Source organism: Perognathus longimembris, chromosome 11 (assembly GCF_023159225.1).
Source record: "Perognathus longimembris pacificus isolate PPM17 chromosome 11, ASM2315922v1, whole genome shotgun sequence".
In the NCBI taxonomy this organism is placed as follows: domain Eukaryota; kingdom Metazoa; phylum Chordata; class Mammalia; order Rodentia; family Heteromyidae; genus Perognathus; species Perognathus longimembris.
In genome coordinates this window covers 6500120-6515420 of record NC_063171.1, presented here as the reverse complement: position 1 = coordinate 6515420, position 15301 = coordinate 6500120, and the positions used below count along the sequence as shown (strand labels likewise).

At 51.2% G+C, this 15301-nt stretch overlaps 1 protein-coding gene across 2 annotated transcripts; it reads left to right on the top strand.

Moving 5' to 3' along the window:
• Guk1 (guanylate kinase 1) lies at positions 1 to 11451 on the top strand. 2 transcript variants are annotated; one of them, XM_048357919.1, is made up of 8 exons: positions 1 to 162; positions 6623 to 6736; positions 7082 to 7123; positions 7700 to 7796; positions 8382 to 8520; positions 8591 to 8675; positions 10809 to 10894; positions 11121 to 11451. In XM_048357919.1, exons 1-8 carry the CDS (start codon positions 102 to 104, stop codon positions 11154 to 11156), a joined length of 660 nt encoding a protein of 219 aa, XP_048213876.1. In that variant the 5' UTR covers positions 1 to 101; the 3' UTR covers positions 11157 to 11451. The 2 variants fall into 2 exon arrangements, with proteins under 2 accessions (XP_048213876.1, XP_048213875.1); XM_048357918.1 differs by lacking the exon at positions 1 to 162 and adding an exon at positions 5659 to 5741.
• The last annotated feature ends 3850 nt before the right edge of the window (positions 11452 to 15301 follow it).

Genomic DNA, 15301 nt, shown 5'->3' with positions numbered 1-15301 from the left:
GGGTGGCGCAGCTGTATGGCGTAATTCCGGAAGGTCTACGCAAGTCGGCAAACTGCTATGACGTAGACCTGCGAGCGGACACTGGGCCGCTGCGGCGCCGGATGCTGCGGCGCCCGCTGGTCGGGCTGGCAGCCACAGTCCTGGGTCGCACCGCTCCGGACGGTGAGTGCGTTGCGTGCTGCTAGCGATGGGGTGCCCTAGGTCACCGGGGCCCGGTCGAGGCGCACGTTTTTGCGCTTCGCGATGTTGCGTGGATAGCACGTGTCATTTAAAGGGGGAGTTTATGGAATGCCAGCTCCCCGCCGACCCAAATAGCCCGAGCCCGCGCGGGTGCTCTGCCTCCGAGGGCCACACGGCGGCTCCCGAGCGGCTTACCTAGCTCGCAAGAAGGCCCGGTGTCTTTCCCAGTTCACTGCTCAACGTGGCCTCTTCCATGTCCATCCTGCTAACCTAGGCTTGGGGCAGGCTCTGCCGTCTGGTCCGAGGCTCCTGGCCTTGCCCCACAGCCCTTACAGCTGAGATACTGGGGAATCGAATAGAGTGCCCTCCTATTTTCTGCACGTCGTATTTTCGTCTCAGCCTTTTCTCTCAGGCCACATAAATCTGCGCTGCCTCATCGCGCAGTCCTCGTGACCAAAGGATGTGGCTATGGTGAAAGCCACGTGTTGTAACCGGAGTTCTAGGTCAGAGTTCTAACTACAGCGTTCCAACTTGTCAGGCCAAGCCACTCATCTTAATAAACTACACTAAATTTGGTTAAAAACCAACAAAACAGAAAACTGCCGGTGCTATTGTGAGCTGGAAAGAAAGGACCCCGAAATGTGATTCTGGCAGCTGTGTGAAACTTTCCTTTTGACAGCTGCTTGGAACCCTTCTTTTCTCTGCCTTTCTAGTCCAGTTCAGCAAACTGCAAGTGGTTTACCAACCAAAGTATGTAGTCCTGGCTCTGGCTTGCCAAGTGTATTCTAGGCCAGCAGATCATTTTCGGGGTTTTTAGCATCTCAGATCCAGTGACTTGCCCCCCAAAAAGAGAGCAGATACACTATATTGGCTAGCTGCAGGGATAGTCAAAGTTCCATCTTCAGGGTACAAAAATGAACTTTGGGTTTAAATAGAGGAAGAATTGGCTGGAAGAGAGTATGCATAATTAAGCAATCCTGATCAGAGAATATTATCTGAGTTCTCATTGTAAAGGTTACTAACCAAGTAAAGGGGACAAATGCAAAATGAAGACAGGGAGGCCAAGCCTTTGTCTTGATTTTAATTAATTCATGGACCCAAGGAATCAGGAGTCCGTGTTATTTTTGTGTGTGTATGTTTTGTTTCATCTAAATACCTGTTACAAGGGTACTGTTTTGAGAGGAGAGAATCAAGGTAGTGGTTACTCTGGGAGAGGACCAAAGCTTACTCTGTGTGTGTGTGTGTGTGTGTGTGTGTGTGTGTGTGTGTGTCAATGTGTCACCCTGGGGCTTGAACTCCGATTTTTTGCTCAAGCCTAGTACTCTACCATTTGAATCACAGCTCCATGTCAGGCTTTTTGGTGGTTAATTGGATAAGAGTCCCAGAGACTTTCCTATCTAGACTGGCTTTGAAACTTGATCCTCAGATCTCAGCATCCTGAATCACTAGGATTACAAGCATATGACACCAGTGTCTGGCGACTTCCAGGTTTTTGCTGGTTGACCGGAGGTGAGTCTTGGATTTGTCTGTCCAGGCTGGTTTTGAACCCTAATTCTCAGATCTCAGCCTCTTGAATAGTTATGATTATAGACATGAGCCACTGGCACCTGGCCTGGTAATTTGCTTTATAGGTGTCCTTCAAGTTTATTTGCTGAGGTCTCCTGAGGTTTTCTAGGCAGCCCTGCCAGGGCTTTTCTGGAGTTATCTGGCACTTAGACTTGCAGACCATAACTTAATGAGGTACACAGAAAAATTTTCTTCCTCAGCCCCCAGAAAAATTGATTTAGATGGAATCTGCAGAAAAGTGAATTAGGATAGAATCTACCACTGTGTTTTCTTGTTTCAGCTACTGATAAGCAGGATTTCCTGCAGTCATAGTTCCTTGTCTTCTCACGGTACACCTGCCTGCCAAACTATGTAGTAGTATACCTGGCTTTCATTGAGGCTCAGGGACTGCCCTGGCCCCAGTGCTGGGTTTTTGGAAAAAGGAAAATCAACAGTTTCCTGAAGTTGTAAATTTGGAAGAGGCAGTATATTTCTCTTCAGCCACACCCAAACTTTTACCTCTGTTTGGCACATGCAGCATAGCCAGGAAACATGTTGAAGTGATTTGAGGAAGCAGTGGAAGGGGGAAATGGGAGGAGAGTGACATAAGGCAATGAGGAAGGAAAGGGAGAGAGAGTCCTGAGGAAGCAGATGTAGGAAGAAGAGACTTTGTAGTTGCTTTGGGTCCTTTTTGACTCTCATGTGCTTGGCCTAGGTTTCAACCTCATTCCTCCTTGATCCTGTCTGTATCAGTTGCCTTAGTTTCCACCTTTTCTATCCATTCCTACCCTTGAGTGTACTGGGCCTCAGTTTCCCCTCCATGAAAGAATAGCTAGCCAATTTCATGATGTCTTGGGTCCTTACACTCTGTTGTCCATAGGCCCTTTTTTTTCCTCATGTTGGCTTTGCCTTTGACTGTAGGTTGCTTTTAGGGCCCACTTTGAAGCCTATTCCTTCCTCTTAATAGAAGGGGATAAATTAAGCCAGGTAGCACCAGCAGAGTGTGGTAGCTGGCAGACAGTTGGCTGATGTCCTTCCATCTTGGCTTCCTTGAGAAGCAATAGTATGTCCTACTCAGGTAGGGGAATGAGAATGAAAAGATGGTGGCACTCATTGATACTTTCCTTTTTAGTAAAGTCCTGGAGAGGAAAGGAGGGATATGTCATACCCACATGCCCCGAACTGCTTGTGTCTTAGAAGGGGAATGGTGGGGAAATTGAAATCTCCTTCCCAGTTTCATCCCTCTTTTGGTATCCTGAAACTTAGGAGGGAGCTATGAGGATTGTGGCTGGGCTACAATCCTAGGGCAGACCCTAAGGGGAAGAGGACTGTATGGGAAGTTCAGATCAGGGAAAACTTCATCAGTGTTCCTTCCTGGTGCTCCTGTGGAAATTGTGCATTGGCTCCTTATAGTTGTGTGGTTTAGGGCAGGCAGTTAGCATTTGAGACTGGGAAAGCCAATGAGAATAGAGGTCCAGAGGATCTTCTCCAGTTTTTTCAAGGAAATTTCCTCCAATTTGCTCTTTCCACTGTTATGTTGGGTGACCACTAGGACAAAGTCAGGATTTGCATGTGATTTCTGAAGTCAGGAGATGGGACCGTAATTGCCCTGTCAATTGGCCACTGACTAGAACTCCTCTGTAAGTGGGCCTATGGGGGTCTTCCCACAGGACCCTCCCTGCACTTCAAGGGTGGTGTGGTGTGTAAAGCTTCCAGGTAAGCAGAGTGTTGCTGACAGCTTTCAGTGGTCTATATACTCTGGAGCAGCAGGGCTCAGCTAGTGTCTCCCATGGTGCCCTGACTCTGCCTCTCTATAGTTCAACCATCCAAAGGAGATAGGTTTACACTGACACAGACCTGAAAGTCTGAATTTAAGAGATGAAGGCAGTTCAGCAGGGTCATAGGTAGAGTAGGGTAGGAGCTCACTAGGATTTAGGAGTCTGGGGCATGCCAGCATTGTGCATGTGCTCTCTAATGTTTTCATAGCCCACAAAGCCTGGCTTAGGAGCTAGCAACCCTAGGAGTTGGCATTTGGTGAAGGCACTCGCTTGTCATACCTGGTAGTTGGGTAAGGCATAGAATTGGGGCTGCCTGGGCTCTCCATCACCAGGATTTGGGGGATAAGCTGTGAGAGCAGACATGGTCTGCCCTACTGTTGGCCTGCCCCCCCCCATGCCTGGGGGCCATTGAGTCATCTGTACTGACCTTGCAAATATCGTAGTTTAGGCCCTTCAGTAGCTCTGCCTACCTAAAGCACTTTAAAGTCTATTCTATCCCTACCTCCAATTAGCTTTGATTATCCTCTTGTATTTGTACTCATCACTCTTTGAGTGTCCATTTGCTTGTTGACTTACATATGTCTGCATTGGCTGCATACTGGAGTACTGGACATGGAGTTTAGAAAACCCAGGGTGAGCACTGCCCATTTTAAACTCAAGCAGGAGAGGGCTCTTAGGTAGCAGCTGGCTAAGACAGTCAGATGTAGAGTTCATGCTGCCAGCAGACCACCAGCCTTTAACAAACATGATGGGGCTCACGGGGCCAACACAGTAGTTTGGGGAGCTTTTGATCTGGGTGCTTGGTGCTGTGGTCAAAGAGTGGCTCCATAAGTGGGGGTTTGGCAGGTGTGCAAGGCAGTAGATCTGTGGAGGAGGCCATAGGCTAGGTGACCAGGGGAAAGAATGCATATTATAGGGTGGAGGTGAATTCTATGCTGGGGAGAGTCCAGAGCCCAGTATGCCATGGAGTGCAGCTAGGTAGAGATGTGTGTGTTTGTGAAAGGACACCTTAGAGTAGCAGAAGGAAGCAGACAACTGGGCAGGCTTTCCTGATCCTTTCTGTCTTCTTGTTGTTGTTGTGGGGTTTGAACTCAGGGCCTGGGCACTGCTCCTGAGTTTTTTCACTCAAGGCTAATGCTCTGCCACTTTGAGCCACAGTGCCATTTCCTGTTTTCTGGTGGTTAATTGAAGATAAGAGTCTCATGGACTTTCCTGCCCTGCCTGAGCTGGCTTCAGACCACAATTCTCAGATCTCAGCCTCCTCAGTAGCTAGGATTAGTCATGAGCCACTAGCTCCTGGCCTTTCTGTCTTTTTTTTTTTTTGGCCAGTCCTGGGCCTTGGACTCAGGGCCTGAGCACTGTCCCTGGCTTCTTCCCGCTCAAGGCTAGCACTCTGCCACTTGAGCCACAGCGCCGCTTCTGTATATGTGGTGCTGGGGAATCGAACCTAGGGCCTCGTGTATCCGAGGCAGGCACTCTTGCCACTAGGCTATATCCCCAGCCCCCTTTCTGTCTTTTTGATAGTTGGTCCTATAGGTTTGTTCTCAAGAGCATGTGCATGCATACATGTGTGATGTGTGCACATAGCTTGTACCTCCCTACATGCAGTACATATGCAGCTAGTGCTCATGTAGGTAACAGAATCCCAGTAGTTCTACTCCTGTGAGATTACTTTGTGGCCTACATTGGGGATTAAGAACATAAGATCTTCAGTGGGTGTGCTTCCTGAAGCCTCTACCCATAGACAGTCCCACAGGAAACTTCTTGTGTCCAGCCCTATAGATATAAGATGTTTGGGTTAACAGGCAGGTCCTCCAGTTCCCAAATACCTCTCTGTTTGGGCCCAGAATAGAGAGGCAGTGTGGTTCTCCCAGCCCTTATCTTTGGCTCTTTTTCTCCCAACGTGTGTGTGTGTGTGTGTGTGTGTGTGTGTGTGTGTGCGTGTGTGTGCGCGCGCGCGCTCGCGGGCGCGTTGTGAGTGTGCTGCCCTGGCCTTCAGCTTATGTGCACTAAGTGGGCAGCTGCATACCTCAAGGACATGACAAGGAACTGCCTTTTCCTTCCTGTATGGTGGGTGGGTGGAGCTGACTTCCCTGCAGCCCAAGGCTGGGTGCCTCAGGGATTTAATTTTCAGAAGGGCGGGTACAGGCTTGGCAGGGATTACACCCTCCCCCAACCTTCAGTACATAGCAGCAGTTGATTTACCTCAGGCAAACCACAGGCGCTGCATACTACCAAATAGGTAGGTGCCATCCAGGGAAGGAAGGAGGGCTGGATGCCTAGGTAGAGTCCCTACTAGGGAGGCAGCCTCCTCAGGGACTAGGCTGGAAGGAGGTGGATAAAGGGTTGATGAGGGTCTGGGTTTGAGAGTCAGCAGAGGGTGAGGATGCTAAGTGAGGTGCCTTCATGGGCTAGGGGCTGGTGAATTCAGTAGTTGTAAAGAAGGTTCTTGGTTTGGGGAAGGCACCACCCATCCAAGCCGTAGGGAATGAAGCTCTGATCCTAGATTTATCTGAGCTCTGAGGTGGCACTTACCTGCTCCTCTCTGGCTGCTCAGTGACCCTATCTAAAGCAGATGCTGAGCCCCAGACCATGTTCACTTTCGTCTTTAGAGGTTGAGAGTGTTGCCTTAACCTGCCAACAACTTGTCTTTTCCAAAGAGTTGAGTCAGAGGTGGGGGTCCTGAGTCTAGTGGGAAGTTTCTGGGACAGACTTGGATTGATAAAGCCATATATTCATTCTCATCTCAGAGCTGCCAGTTCAGTGGGTATTGCCACCCATGGGAGCCAAAGTTCAGGCTCCCATGTGGGGTGGAGATCTCGGGCTGGGGTCCTGGGCCTGGAGGACAGACTGGAGGTCACTTGGGAGAAAGGCAGGCAAGCCAGGCCTGTGGACAATCCTAGTGGGTTCTGGGTGGGACTCCTCCATTAGAGCTCTCTCCTCTTCTGCCTTTATTTGCCATCTTTGCTAGATGAGTGTTTTTTTTTTTTTCTTGAATGATGTATATAGTGATGTGGCCCTTGGGGGATCCTCACCACATTCCCCCATGGAGCTTCATGCCAGGTGCACTGATAGGGGCAGAGCTGCTCACTTCTGTACCTGCCTTCCCACTCCTATAGTCATGTCAGGCCCCAGGCCTGTGGTGCTGAGTGGGCCATCGGGAGCCGGGAAGAGCACCCTGCTGAAGAGGCTGTTCCAGGAGTATGGCAACATCTTCGGCTTCAGTGTGTCCCGTGAGTTTCACTGGGGGCTGGGAGACTGGGGTCCTGGCCTTAGCATAAGACCATTCTTGGAGCCCCAAAAGTACCTAACCAGCCTGGGAGACACTATTTGCCTCTCTAGCCCTGTGTCCTTCTCCCCAGGGCCTGAGTCTAGAGTAAGTGTCCTAGGCCTTGGTGACCCACTGACGGTCAGGGCCAAGCTGCTTCTTGGCTCTAAGCCCCTTGCCTCGGTGGCACAGGTCTGCATGACTACCCACCACACAGATGATGGGCTGTGAGTGCACCTTGCAGGGAACATCTGGTTTGAAATTACAGGGCTCTGGCATCCCTTCTGTGGGTGATGTATCTTTTTCCTAGATACCACGAGGGACCCTCGGCCTGGTGAGGAGAATGGCAAAGGTGAGCTAGCTCCAGTAGTCTGTGGGTTCCAGGCAGGATGGGGGTGATGGGAAGGTCCCTTGCTCTGTGTCTCTGAATCACCATACACACAGCCTAGTCTCCCTAGCTGAAGAATGAACCTGCCTTCAGGGTGTTAGTCTTAATTAGGCTGTGTACATTGTAGTGAGGGCTGAGGGTCCTGATGTCAGCCTGCACCCTTGTTCCATACCCTAGGTGTGTGGTAGAGTGAATGAGATGTACCCCTCAGCACATCCTAGGTGCGTTCTCTAAGTCAATAGGGTTGTTCCTGCCTGGTGCATGGCATGGAAATCCTTACTTCTCTCATGGAACCTGGAGGACTACAATCCTCCCCATCTTTGGAACCTGGTGTTCTCAATCCCCCAACTTCCCTATGGAACCCAGTGGTCTCCAGTCCTCCAATGAAGACATCAGAACAGGGGTGCCTGTCCCAGCATGAGTCTTGCAAGAACAGCCTGGGATGTGGGATACAGAAGGATCTTAGCAAGCCCAGGAGAAAAACTGCACCAGGCATGGCTGGGCCTTGGGCGCCCTCTGGACAGCCCTCCTCCTCTCCAGATTACTACTTTGTGACCAGGGAGGTGATGCAGCGTGACATCGCAGCTGGGGACTTCATTGAGCATGCCGAGTTCTCAGGGAACCTATACGGGACAAGGTGGGCCATGACCCAGGTGGGCCCGGGAGCCTTGGATCTGAGTCATGATGGTAGAAGTCTACAGCTGGTTCCCTCCAACTACGTGGTAGTTGCTCCCTGGATCTCTGAGTTTGACTAGGAGGCTCCAGGGAGTAGACAGGCCCAGTCATGTCTTAGGCCTGCTGTACTTGACCCATCCCTCCAGGGTAAGGCACCACATGTGACACTTCCCACAGGAAGGACAGGAAGTGACAAGTGTATCAGACCAGTCCATGAGCCCTGGGCCAGGTGGCTGCAGGACAAGGTGTTGCTGTGCCAACAGAGGGCCTGATGGGCTGGCTATGCTTGTGGTACCCTGGGAAGTTTGGGGATGTTGGGGTCAGGTGGATTTCTTCTTCCTAGGCTAGGCCCAGGATGAACTCTGGGGGCGGGAGGAGCCAGATCTCTCCAAAGCTTTTGGAGGCTTGAGTTGCTGGTACCCCATCTAAGTGCTCCTGAGGACTTACACCAGGGAGGAACCAATAGAGGAACATGGGGCCAGGATCTTCCTTAGAGCCCTGCTTTGTGTCCTCTAGTTGACAGTCCCCCTTGTCTCCATTCCTCTAGCAAGGCTGCTGTACAGGCTGTACAGGCCATGAACCGCATCTGTGTACTGGACGTGGACCTTCAGGGTGTGCGTAACATCAAGAAGACTGACTTGTGTCCTATCTACATCTCTGTGCAGCCACCCTCACTGGATGTGCTGGTAAGTGCCCAGGGTAAGGGGTGGACCATATGGGCCCAAGACAGCTGACCTCACAAGAGCATATTTTTAGGAGCAACGGCTGCGGCAGCGGAACACTGAGACTGAGGAGAGTTTGGTGAAGCGGCTGGCTGCTGCACGGGCTGACCTGGAAAGCAGTGAGTATGGCCAGGAAAACCTGTACCCTCTCTAGGGGAGTGGGCAGGCCAGGAGAGAGGGAAGACTAGAGTCAGAGATGGAAGAGTTCTCCACCCCTGTCTTCAGGATCCCCTGAGAATCTTTATCACTCTTAACCACCTGAGGACATGATGGACATCCTTCTACAGCTTTGCTTCTCTTTCTATGTGAGCTATCTTCATGAGGACACAGGCAGGAACAATCCTTTCTTGTTGGTTTGTTTTGGGGTAAAACGGGGGTTGTAATTCAGGACAAGGTACCCTGCTACTTGAGCCACTCCATCAGCCCTTCTTGCATTGGTTGTTTTGTTTGTTTGCCAGGCCTGGGGCTTGAACTCAGGGACTGAGCACTGTCCCTGGCTTCTTTTTGCTCAAGGCTAGCACTCTATCACTTGAGCCACAGTGCCACTTCCAGCTTTTTCTGTATATGTGGTGATGAGGTATATGAGGCAAGCACTTTATCACTAGGCCATATTCCCAGCCCACATTGGTTGTTTTTTTTGGCCAGTCCTGGGCCTTGGACTCAGGGCCTGAGCACTGTCCCTGGCTTCTTCCCGCTCAAGGCTAGCACTCCGCCACTTGAGCTACAGCGCCGCTTCTGGCCGTTTTCTGTATATGTGGTGCTGGGGAATCGAACCTAGGGCCTCGTGTATCCGAGGCAGGCACTCTTGCCACTAGGCTATATCCCCAGCCCCTCATTGGTTGTTTTTGACCTAGTGTCTTGCTTTAAGCCTGAACTGAGCCTGGACTGTGATCCTCCTGTCTATGTTTGCCCTCATCATTGGGATGACAGGCATATGCCTCCATGCTCAGCCACTGGTTGTGGTATGGTATGGTACCCTCTCTTCCTGTGGATTCTCCTGATCTCTGCCTTCCAAGTAGTTAAGTGATTACATCTTTAAGCTACCAAGCCCACCTAGAGATGTTTTTTGGTTATTAGAAGAGTCTCAGGGACTTTCCTACTTGGGCTGGCCTTAAATGGCAATCATCAGATCTCAGACTCTGAGTAGGTAGGATGATAGGTTTGAGCCACCAGCGCCTGGTGGGATGAGATATATTTTTTTTCTCCCATTCTGGGGCTTGAGCTCTGGGTCTGGGTGCTGTGCCTAAGCTTCTCTGGCTCAAGGTTAGTGCTCTGCCACTTAAGCCAAAGTGCCACTTCTGGCTTTTTCTGAGTAGTTTGTTGGCAATAAGAGTCTCACGGACTTTTCCTGCCTGGGCTGGCTTTGAACTTTGATTCTCAGATCTCAGCCTTCTGAGTAGTTAGACTACAGGTGCGAGCCACTGGCACCCAGCTGAGATGTATTTTTGTTGTTGTTGTTTTTGTTTCAGTGGTACTGTGGCTTAAACTGGGCCTTATGCTTGCAAGACAGGTTCTCTTGCTAAGTGAAATGAACTCCATGTTATGGAAACGACTGTTATATCACTGTTGTAATTACTTTCAACATGTGATATGAAACCTTAGCTTCTATTATTGATGACCCTCTTGTATCCCCTTCCTGTGGTTGTACCTGCACTATCTCTGTATCTTATCTGAGTACATTGGAAACCGTGTATACTGGTATTAGAACTAGGAAACTGAAAGGGAATACCACCAAAATTGAGAGACAGGGTAAAATGACAAATGATTACAAAAGCAATACTTGCAAAACTGTTTGGTGTAAATCAACTGAAAAACTTATGGGGGGAAAGGGAAAGGGGGAGGGGGAGGGAGGAATGATGGAGGAGGTAACAAACAGTACAAGAAATGCATCCAATGCCTAACGTATGAAACTGTAACCTCTCTGTACATCAGTTTGACAATAAAAATAATAAAAAAAAAGACAGGTGCTCTATCACTTGAACCACTTTGCCAGCCCTTAGTACCAATCTTAATAAGAATCCTGGATAGGCATTGGTGTGTGTTCATGGTCTTGGGTTCAGGGACATAACAGGAAAGCAAGCCCTAGCTGGTGTTCTGCAGAGAGAAGTCCTAAGAATTTTCTCTGCCGACTATGCAGGAAATCACCGTAGCCTGGTCAGGTAGAGGCTGTCCCATAGCAGTGGCGGCTGCAGGCAATTGGCTTAGTGATCCAAGCATGAGCTTGGTTAGACTCAGTGTTCTTTACTCCTCAGGCAAGGAGCCTGGCCTATTTGACCTGGTGATCATCAATGACAATCTGGACAAGGCCTACACAGCTCTGAAGCAGGCACTTTTGGAGGTGAGCCCTCTTAACTGCCCCACCATAGGCAGACACTGCTCAGGCTCTGTTCTTGTGTAGAATCTGGCAAAGCCAAAGGGAGGCCAGGGGCTCAGAACCTTGCTGCATGTCAGGGAGCTGAGCCTCTGCCAGGTACAGGGCTGATTGAGCCTCTCACCACAGAGGAAGGGTGAGAGGGTCAGCCCTCTTGGAACCTGGACTTCCCTCTTTTCTTTCTTCTTGGCAGGAAATCAAGAAAGCTCAGGGGACTGGCCATGCCTGAGGACCTACTTCACTCTACAGGGTACTTTGTGTGCCCCAAATCTACCTAGGCTCTAGGTGGGGCCTGCCCTGGGGTGCCAAGGACGTTCATAGGACCTGGAATAGGTTTCCACTGTGGAGCTGATGGAGCTGCCCCTTTGCTGTCCATGGTGGCTCTGCACCTTTAGCTAGCACCTGTGGTGGATGGTCCCACTCCTCTCCCTCACCATGGTTGAAGAACCTCAAGCTGCCCCCCATCCACCTGGGTTGTCCCTCTTCCTATCCCTCTTCCTCCTGCTGGAGCGGGACTGACATCGGAATAAAATAACTATTGGGTTACAATGTCTGAGCCTTGTGATTGGGTGGTTCATTTTAAGCAGGGCTAGAGATTTTGCCCTCCATGTTTGGCCTTTGGCTGCTACCTGGCTAGCCTAGAGGAGAACAGCCAAGGTGTTTCTGTCCAGACATCTTCTGGTCCCTGACTCTCTCTTTCCCCCATCCCCAAATCATTGGCATGCTGACTAGGGCTGCTTAGGCCAGCTCACATCCTCCCCCCAGGAGCCAGTCAGTTGGAGACCAGCACTGAGCCCCCTGCTGCCACTTCTCCCAGCTGCTCCTGAGCTGACAAGGACCTCTCAGTGGGACACTGACACTGACCAAGAAGGAGGGTGTCTGGCCACAACAGGAGGCTGGGTGTGGGGGCCTGAGACTTCAGCTGTCCCTGAGACCTGTGGGTACTACACATTCTTGTCTTTGTGCACAGGGGCCTTCAAGCCTTGTCTGAGACTGATATTGGCAGATACCCAAAGCCTCTAGAGCTCCTAGAGCCCTGTATCTCGAGACTGGTGACATTCAAAGTCCCTTTAAGTTAAGGACAGTAGCCTGTCCTTCCTGGACCAGCTGAAAAGTGTCCTATGTGTCTGAATCCTTTACTTTCCTGTTCTTTTTTCATCCCACCAGAAAAGCAACCCCACCAGGGCAGTCTAGCCTCCCAGAGGAGAGCTCCAGCCCTGCCCTGTGTGTACCTAAGTGTGGTTGTTCCAGAGGCAAGATTGAAGTTGGGTAGGCATGGGTAAGGAGGAAAAGGGAAAGGCTGAGAGCCCAGGCAGAAGTACTGGGGAGAGTAGCAAGTCCTGGACTGCCTCCAAAAGCCCAGATATGCAATGAGCAGGACACGCCAGAACTGGGCTGAACCTTGAGGTGGAGGCTGAGGAGGAAAGGGCCTGGACCCATGTGGGGCCTCTACTGCTCCTTGGTTCCCTGCCCCCAGAGACAATCAGGGATTCAGACTCTGAGGAGGGGGAAACAATGGAGCCCTTGAAGGCCCCTCCTCCATCCCCCATTGTGCTTGGTGGCGAGAGGTGGCCCTGGCCCAGCAGCACTCTCAGGGAGCACCAGCATCCAGTGGCAGGTGGAAGCGCTCAACCACAGGCTTGTGTTTCCTGGCCTGGAGAAGGTAGGGTACTATTCAGAACCCCTACAGATTGACGTAGGGGCAGGCCTTAGATAGCCAGTGTGATCCACACTTGCAACTTTGTTGCTCCTGTCACCCCACTGGCTCTTTGGGACCTGCAAGGAAGGAGACTGGCTGCATTCGCCACGGCCCCCAGTCGGCCCTTGTTCCTCTGTGTCAAGGCCATCTCTCAGTGTCTTTCTAGCTTAGACCTCATTGACTGTAAGTAGAGTAAGTAGAGGTTAATCTCTGGGTTTTCTGGGCAACTAGAACTGGGGTAGTTGTGTGTGTGTGTGTGTGTGTGTGTGTGTGTGTGTGTGTGTGTGTGTGTATATAAAATGCAACTTTACAGGCTGTGTACTAGACCTAGGGGAGGGAGGGGGAGGGTGTGTGTGTGTGTGTGTTAATGGAGAATGCAACTTTACAGGCTGTTTGGCTTAACCGGTAAGGAAATGTTGCCTTCAGTACTTCTCCCAGCATCTGAGACCCCTCAGGCTGCAGTAGGTTAGAATAGTCTATGCCAGCTAGTTGCAGTGTGTCCAGAGGCTGAAATGGAGCATTCCTGGGTGCTCCACTCCCAACTTGATGCTGAGCAAACTAACTAGATGCCTATTGCTGAACAAACTGTGCTCCCCCAGCCAGGTATGCACAGCTGCGGATGGGGGGTGGGGGAGGCAGGGGAGGAACAGGGCAGTGGCTTCTTCCCTGGCCCATGCTGCTACAATTCATTCTGAAGAATGCTTTTCACCTGCCTTCCCACTGCATCCAGAGACTGCAGAGGACAAACCAAGCCCTGGTGCAAGGAAAGGTGACCAAGGGCAGGGGGACTGTCCAAGAGGGTCTGCTGATACCAGTGTACACAGAACCATTGCACAGCAGGCAATGTGCTCTAAGTGAAGATGGTTAAGGGAACCCTGGCTCAGCTGTGGGAGGGACCAGTGGATGTGGCAGAAGGGCTGTGGGATGCAGGAGGGACAAAGGGAGTAGGGAGGGTAAATCTGGATCCCCTTTGAGGAGTTGAGAACAAGCACCTTTCTAGGCAGCTCAGAGGAGGGTACAGTGGGGTTGGGCAGGGGTCACAGTCAGGTCAGCAGCACCATTTTGAGAGTGCAGCTTGACTCAAGGCCACTCTCATGGGCCCACAGACCTCACTGTAGGAGATGTTTGCACTATAAGATCATAGCTTCTTCCTAGGTCTAGGCTTGTCTCACTTGTCCCCTTAGTCCTACCTGACCCCTTGTCACTGAGAGAAGGGCTCTCATTTCTGGGCTCCTGTCCACACATCCCTGTGTCTGCTTGGGTCTGAGGAAGGCAGCTCAGCTGTGAGAAAGGAAGGAAGAAGGTGGGGCCTATAGGTGCATGAGGAAGAGGCTTGGTCTTTACAGCCTTTGCTCCAGTGGTGAGGGCCACCAGCCTAAAGTCCCAGGCTCCAGTGCTTGTGAGGACCACAGAAGGCAGTTCTGGGAGACAATGGGTTTCTCAGGTCTGCATGCTCCCACCCTGAGCACTTGGCTACCTCCCAAATGATCACACTTTGCCCAAGTCATAGCCAGCATCATGCTACACACTTCAGGGCTCCTGGGGCCCTGGTCCATTTAGGGCCTTCAACTGGTTATGTGAGAGGAATGATGGCCAGTGAGGACATGTCCTCTTAGGCCTGGAGAGCCTTCCCGAGGGAGGCACTGGGTGGCTGAGACAACTGGCCTGAGTCCATGTGTGAGTGTGCAGTTGTCTGCAAGTCCTCCTTGATGAGATGACTGGTTTGTGCATGTACTTAGTTGTGACAGTCCCCAGTAGAGACCAGCTGTGAGGTGGGCATGAGTGGGTCAGAAATGATCTAAGGACCCTGTCAGGACTGAACTATTTACTCAGTCTTGAGATTCCCAGGATCCCACTAGAAGGACATGTGGACACCTGAGGCTGCCTCTAAGAGGGGAAGGGAGTGAGATGGGGAAGTAGAGTTAGAAAAGATTATTGACGTACTGGAGGCAGGATGCTGGTTAGGCCCACTCAAGTGTGTGCTAAAGTGCAACATGGCCAGACTGCAGCCTGGACATAGATGAGGCTTGAGGTTTGGGCTCTGTGTGGCTGATAGAGCACACTTGCTGGGACAGAGTAGCAGGAGGTGTGTTGAGGCTAAAATTCCTAGGCCTGAAACCTAGCCTGTTCAGGTAGGAGAAAGTACATCTCCTGGGAATGTGCAGGGTAGAGGCCTGCAGTGGGGAAGCCCTGTAGCTTCTCTGAAGGACTACCCCCACAGAGGGAGGAGCCCTTGCCCTGCAGGGTCCAGGGAAATGAGCAGGAAGGTAGTCCACACTGGAACCCGGGGAAGGGTTTTGAGCTGTGGCAGTCAGAGATATACTCTTATGTGGATGACAACCCTGTGCCAATCCCATCATCCTCAGGGAGGAAAAGAAGCTGACTAGGGGTCATTCCCCACTCCTACTGCTTGGTGAGCTGAGCCCTCTGCATGCCCCTTCCAGCAACTGCCTGGACAGGAGGAAGCCCTGCCCCATCCTTCCTGCCCTGAAAGGGGTATACATGGGAAGGAAATAATGGGGCAAGAGTAAGAGGGTGTTCCCTGGTTCTTAAAGACCTAAAAGACCTTGTTCAGTTTCAGGATAAGCAAGGGTTTTGGCCACCCCCTGGGAGGTTTGGGCTAACTGGTAGTTACTACTGTGTGGGTACTGGATGTGTAAGTTTCTGGTTGTGTA